The sequence below is a fragment of the Aplysia californica genome, unplaced genomic scaffold (genome assembly GCF_000002075.1).
Source record: "Aplysia californica isolate F4 #8 unplaced genomic scaffold, AplCal3.0 scaffold00569, whole genome shotgun sequence".
Lineage (NCBI taxonomy): Eukaryota > Metazoa > Mollusca > Gastropoda > Aplysiida > Aplysiidae > Aplysia > Aplysia californica.
In genome coordinates, this window is record NW_004797839.1 from 217,483 (window position 1) to 224,961 (window position 7,479).

The 7,479-nt window shown below is 40.8% G+C and overlaps 1 protein-coding gene across 1 annotated transcript in view; it reads right to left on the bottom strand.

Moving 5' to 3' along the window:
• LOC101862371 (solute carrier family 43 member 3) overlaps positions 1 to 7,479 on the bottom strand; it is a gene marked incomplete in the record, with an annotated part of 36,332 nt that overhangs the window by 9,817 nt on the left and 19,036 nt on the right. Inside the window, 1 exon segment of the mRNA XM_013087285.2 lies at positions 5,846 to 6,494. Within this exon segment, the coding sequence (XP_012942739.1) occupies positions 5,846 to 6,494 (649 nt within the window).

The following is a 7,479-nucleotide window of genomic DNA, read 5'->3' on the forward strand; positions in this document are numbered from 1 at the left end:
CCCAACAACAACAACCCCCCCCCAAAAAAAACAACAACAAGGGGACAGCAATAAGAAGTCTTTCGTAAGCTGGATTGTCTTAGACAGGTGGTCGTCAGAGCAGGTTGGGCTGTACATGTATTTTGCAGGCAGATAACGAGCCCCAGCACCTGTGGTGTAGCAGCTAGGAGCGTGGCCGTCGCATGTGGAAGTTCTGCGCTCCTCGATTCGCGTATGGGGGGAATAATGAATTACTTATCGCGCATCTCCGTCCTTGTGTTGTGGTGAACATCCCACTGAGCCTTTGGTGAAGTAACCCGCTCCCTACATAATTTCTTAGTGTCGATAGGGGCACAAATAATCTATTTTTACACTTCTGATTGCATTCACCGAGGGATGGGTGTTGTATCCCACTGCTCAGTGGCAAAGCGTCTATATAATCAATAGAGTTGAAGGGAACATGTGTATAGCAGTCAAAATTGTTTCATTGCAACATATACCCTGTTCACCCCTTTCGAGCCACAGTTATAAACAGCCACACTCGCTGATTATGTAAGCTAACTATTACACTGGTCGAGTCTACCTCACAGATGTGAGGGGAACTAACTCCTAATACTAATAATATCTTGACTGCTGCGAGTGCCTGTTTTTTTTTCTTCGACTCTTTAACGTCCTATAATCAGATCGTGGCCTCGATTACGACACCAGCTCCTGGCGCCAAAAGCTAGACAAAAAGAGCCAAATGTGAAATAAAAAATTAATAATTGGCATGCTCTACCAAAGTGTTTTGACATGTCTTTGTAGTACTGACATCTCTGCTTCTTTCCTTGGTGTTCGTGTATTCAAATCTAAAGTAAAATTTAAGGTTAGTTAGAATAAATATTTATGGAAATACTTTCCCGATTATTTTAGCGGTTGAATATGCATACAACATGAATTCAGGATTTGCTTTCATTCACAACTCAGAGTTGCCGCCTCCAGTAAGTAAGGTTCTTGTGACTTGTGTGAGTGTGATATCTCCAGGCCTTATCTGGTCCCATCTCACTTTGATTACCCTGTCAAACGAGTCAGCCTTCGCCCCTGCCACTGTTAACGTTGTAACAACTGCTGATGGTTTGCACCCTCGTCAACACAATTTGGATTTTAGATGAATTAGGAGGCGGGCTGCATTAGTCATGCATGACAGGGCAGTTAAAACTAAAAGAGCCTTTTCTTAAATAGTCGAAATCGAGTCGATTGATGGTGCTAAACATTTCTAGTAAAAGAAAATGGCAAGCCACTTTTCACTGCTATCCGGTTTTGTTTAACAACGTCATGCTTTTTTGTTTTTGTTCAGGCCTAAGTTGTTGTCTTTCGATAATTAAATATTGGAGGCGGCAGCAGGTGTTGAGCACCAGGAAATTTTATTCTCACGTGACTTGTCCCTTTTTTGGCTTTTTTTGTGGGGTTTTCAGTACGTGTTTGATGTTGAATAATCTCAATAAACAGTTGGATGAGAGGGTTTTCAATGCACTTTAACGTGCGTGAGGGGGAGCAGATGTGTTTGTGTGTGTGAGTGTGCGTTTGTGTGTGTTTGTATGTGTGTTTGTTTGTGTGTGTGTGTGTGGGGGGGGGGGGTTCAGAAAGAGAGAGAGAGAGATAGATAGATAGATAAATAAATAGATAGATAGATAGATAGATAGATAGATAGATAGATAGATAGATAGATAGATAGATAGATAGATAGATAGATAGATAGATAGATAGATAGATAGATAGATAGATAAGATACACACACTCATACACACACATATATAATTATATATATATATATATATATATATATAGAGAGAGAGAGAGAGAGAAAGAGAGAGAGAGAGAGAGAGAGAGAGAGAGAGAGAGAGAGAGAGAGAGAGAGAGAGAGAGAGAGCAGGTACGTGGATTGGAATGTTGATATATCGTCCGCTTGAAATAGTTTACCATGTTGGAACGTTGATTGGTGTGTTGCCGAATTCGTGCACGAACGAGTGTGAGTGTGTATGTGTGTATATTTATTAAGTGTGTGACAGTAAGCAGAATGTTGATTGTATGCGCGTAATGGCGTACCATCGTATGACACAAAGAGCAGTACCATACTACAACAAAACAGTTGGCCAACAAGGCAGCTTGATTTAAAATTTGGAAGTCAAGTGTCTTAATTAACTGTGCAGGGTTGAAAAGGGCGTTAAAACTGTGAGTTTTTTACCTAGAAAGAAAGACCTTACAACGCCCTAAAACATTTCCGCTGGTCTCTTCACAGACCTTAATAACTTTACGCTTGATTCGCATTTTCCGCAACTCACTGTCAAAACTGTTGGTCAACGGTTTTTTTTTTCACTCTACAGTTTTGGGATACGATTGAACAAACCATTGGTCAACGTTTTTTCCCCCTGTACAGTTTGGGGCTCAAGAGCCGAGAGTAATCCCCCCCCCCCACTTGCACTCGCCAAACTTCTACTTCCACCAGCACCACACTTCAAAGTACGCCAAAGAAACACGGTGATCAGAGTAAGGGTGAGTACTTTTTGCAATCTACAAGATTTCACTGAAAAAGTGAGACGACACGGTGGTGTCGCTGTCTCAAAATTAGCAATTTGTATTCAAGGCTACTCTAAATAATTTGTTTTACTGATTCTGTGTATGCACTCAAAGAAAGGGACCAAAATAGAGCATTTTTTAATTACTGGATCAAAATGCTTTGACAAAAATGTTTTTCTTTGGTACCTGGCTTGCAGAAGGGCCATGCAAGGTTCCATGATATATGATAAATCAGCTAGAATGTTTAAAGGCCAACAGACAAACCTGAACAAGCTATAGTGAATAAAGTGGTAAATTCTTCTTTGAAATACACAGTACTGCTGTGTTAACCTTAATGATTTTAGATATAAAATGCATTCGTTTTAAGAAAACTTAAGAAGAATGAGACGGAGGTCCGTTGTCCGTAAAAATCCCATTACATTCGAATGATTTTTGCCACGCTCTGAATTGTGAAAATAATCTTGACTTGTAGGATTGGTACGGTAGTGACCACTTGTCCCATAAGGCCACCACGCCCAATTGCCTCTTTTCCTTAATCATCTTGTCCTTAAATTGTTTCTGTCGTGAGCTCGTAATGTTCTCCTTTACATCATAATAATAATAATAATAATAATAATAATAATAATAATGATAATAATAATAATAATAATAATAATAATAATGATAATAACACTAATTATAAACTACTACTACTACTACTACTACTACTACTACTACTACTACTACTACTACTACTACTACTACTACTACTACTACTACTACTACTACTACTACTACTACTACTACTACTACTACTACTACTACTACTAATAATAATAAGGAAGGAAAAAGTTTGCGTTTTATTCATTCTGCCCATTTCGCCTTCAGACAGCTGAAAAAAGTACCTTGGCAAAGCAAGCTTTAAAAAAAAATAGAAATGCATAAACTTGAATTCTATTACTTGAAACTATACACCCAGGCGTACTTCCGGTTTACTATGGAACATATCAGGGACAGCGTGCAGTCGACCATAGCAAGATCGGCGTTTTGTTCTTCCTCAGCAGTGCGTAGTCTTGGAGCTCAAGCCTCTATTTGCACGCTAGAAAAGTGCAAACCTTTATTGTCGTGTATGAGCCGTCTTTGTAATACTGTTAGTTGTGATGACATTTGTGGTGATGCGGGTGGTGGTTCAAACGTTGTTTCTGAGATACCGTATATTTTGTAACTATAGATGATTTGCGTTCCCATTATCACAAATTAGATCATAAAGGAGGCTGGCTGCTTATTAAACTCTGCCTGTCAGGGCAAACCAGAACGGGGAGGGATACAAATTCCCAGCAGACAATTGCAGCTATTAAAAAAAACCCCGCCCGCACACACAGGAATCGAACTTTCGCCCTCCACAAGCGACAGCTTGTTGCCCAACCAATGTATATCCTAGAGATAAAGGGAGCTCACCGAGGACGTATGTTCTGGTCAGCCGACAACACGTCGTAATGCGCTGTACTAAAGATGCTGAAAAAAAGCATAACTTGCCTTTTTCCAGTGTTTTCTTTCGGTTGTATTTATTGGAAATTTAAAATGGCAGGCATCGAAATCCATACAATGACATAGTATGAAAACTAGAGATTCTGACAGGTGTATGATGGTTCTAAGTGTACCGAAACATTGCCTCTGGTCTGCTGTTGGCCGGACATAACATAACGTGGCCGCTACGTCTATACACAGTCAAGACGGTAGTGACGACTGCAGTGTAGTTATTGTTGGCGTCGGCGACCGCAGGACATTCGAATACAGCAGTGCTTGTCAAACTTCTTACAGGCAGGCATCGATATCCATACAATGACATAATACAAAAACTAGAGATTCTGACTCGTGTATGATGGTTCTAAGTGTACCGAAACATTGCCTCAGGTCTGCTAGCTCATTCAAGGAGAAAATTTTTCTCGCCGCCCATCTAATGTATTTCCACGTGAGGCTTTACACGATAACGGCCACCACAACTTGATCTCTGCGACCCACCGAAATCACGAAATCCCCTAATATTGGCTGATATCGTCCTGTGTGGCATGCACTGTAAGGAAGAGTAGAACAATGACAAGACTATATCCCCGAGACAACAGCAGGTAAACGCAGATGATCTCAATACTGTTGCAAGTAATTGACATTTTGAGATACTTTCAGGTAATTGACATTTTGAGATACTTTCAGGTAATTGACGTTTTGAGGTACTTGTATAAAAAAGCATAACTTTGTTATAAACACAAAAACATACATACAGACGACCGTTGTAGACGTACGAGTACAGGCTTACTTGTGGTTAAATAAAACAGAAATAGTATTCAAAAACAGGCAAAGAATCATGGCTTAAAAGAAAGGGGAAAGAGGTTACAGAACTTATAACACGTTAACATACATACGAGTAAACACACAGACACACACAAACACACACACACACACAAACACACACAGACGCACACACAGACGCGCGCACACATACTTGTAGACACATACATATACACACATGCACCATCCACAAATCACAAACAAAGACACACAACAATCCTACCCCATACACACAAATAATACACAAATCACACAAATAAACACACAACCCCCCCCCCACAAAAACACACACGTGCACGCATGATAAATAAAACACACACACACACACACACACACACACACACACACACACATTACAAATGCACAAATACAAGCCGTGGCGCATTCACACTGCTAAACGTTATTCAGTTCATTCAGAGTGTATGGCTATGCTAGATCAAGTACATACCATAACCGCTAGGTAACACAACGGCGCTGGGGGAGAGCTACGGAATCTTGTAGTCTTTTCCAAAGATTTGTACATTGTACTATACAACCCTACATCGTGTACTCTGAGGTACTTCCGGTTCACAAGGAAGTGCACAATTTGACTCAGTTTGAGACGACTATTGTAGGAGTGGCATCAGAAGTAGTAGTATCATAGCCCAATACTTATATCTCCCACTAGTGGATGTCACCATTTGAAATACACGTAAATGGGCAGGGCGAATGTTTAGGCTCTTCAAGGTGACTAATTGGGCTTTGGCAATAACACGTTTGACAAGCACTGATATAGCCCAAAATGCTTACTGAACTGCTCATATAGCTCTAGTACACACAGCATGTACACATGTACACCCGTCATGTTGAACAGTATAATATTATAAACATTTTTAAGGGGTGTGGAGGGGGTAGGAAATTTATCCTAAACGTGGGTAAAAAAAATCATAGCCCAATCTACGTCAAAGGGGTATTAAACATAACTAGAGTACCTAGGAAAACTCACACGGACAGAACTCTGGGCGCCCGAATACCAAACTTGTAGTTGAGCTGTCCGTACATCAACGCACTCAGTGACATCGTTGCAGACGCGACGGTAAAACATTGGTTGAACACAGCATCCTGCTCCATACAGCCAATCAGCGTCGAGTTCACATTGGGATTCAGCCATGTTGAGTTGTAATCTGCCGTCTGATTGACTGAAAGCATCTCTTGTCCAAATGATGGCATATGCTGAGTCATCGGCGTAACTATTTCCACTATTGCATCGTCTACTGAACGTGGAGGAAATCCTTCGCTGTGTCCTAACGCTGATTGGTTAAAAACCGAATAGAGAACGGTACTTATTAAAGTGTTGTTGGAACCAACAGTCGAAGTTTCATACTGACCTCGTTTGGCCGACACTGACGCTTGGATCTTCGCATTTGTCTGTGCGCTATTCGTTTTGTTGTGTAGTAAGACATTCTCCCCACCCCCGGACACTGCTGTAGGCGGCATACACAAGTCCTGGTAGATCCCCTCTTGCTTCAGAACGTACACCAGGGCAGGCCACCCTGCCCTGAGGCCCGCGAAAAGAATGTTCTCGAAAAAACACCAAATTGTGATGAAGATCTTGAATCCTTTTGATTGCTGCAGGCGGTTGCCCATGACTCGCTCTGGAAGAGAGACGGAACAAAAAGTCAGCCATAGAGTCACAGAGTCCCAGAGACACATAGTTACGGATTCACAGAATCACAGGGACATATTCTAGTAATCTAAAAACAGTGACATTTTGTAATGGATGGGAAAGTGAATTTGTTTCATCTATATCGATACAATTTTGTCTTTTTAAGGAGGGGGATACTACTTTTTGGGGAGTAAGGATTGTGATAATTTCTTTTTGGTTTGTATATTTTTTTGTACTTTGTGGTTTTTATGGCTCTTTTGTCAGGAAATTATACGGTCGTTAAAAGGTGCGGCGCAATCTAAATGTAAATAGCGCGGAACAAAAACACTAAGCGTGATACGACACATCTGAAGGAAGGCAAACACCACCTTAATTTAAAAACATATTTTTTGGTTTTCTTTTGTGTGTATGTTTGTGTGTGTGTGTGTGTGTGTGTGTGTGTGTGTGTGTGTGTGTGTGTGTGTGTGCATGTGTATGTGAGTGTAAAAAACTGTTTTTCGTTCCCTTTGGGCGCGTAAAATAAGACCAGAGATGTAGATGACAACTTGTACAAAACTAGAAAAAAAACCAAACAACAAACAGATGACACCATTCAAATGAAAACATTTAGGCTCGTACGACGTGATTTCTCCCTTAGTGCAAAATGTGGGCGGCCTTCTCACACATGGCAGGTTGTTCTCAGTGCAGACAATACAATGTGTGCCACGCCTGACTGCTACACCACAGACGCTCGTAAGAATATTGTGTTCTCCAACTTGTTCCATATTATATTTACGTAATGCAAACACTTTGAAGGATACAAAACATCTCAAGATGTGGAAACAGATGGGTTTAACTCTCCCCCACCCCACAAAACCCCCCCCACAAAAAATAACAAAAAAACAAAAACAAAAAACAAAACCAAAACCAAACAACCAAAAACTCCAACCAAACACACACCCACACACACACACACACACACACACACACACACA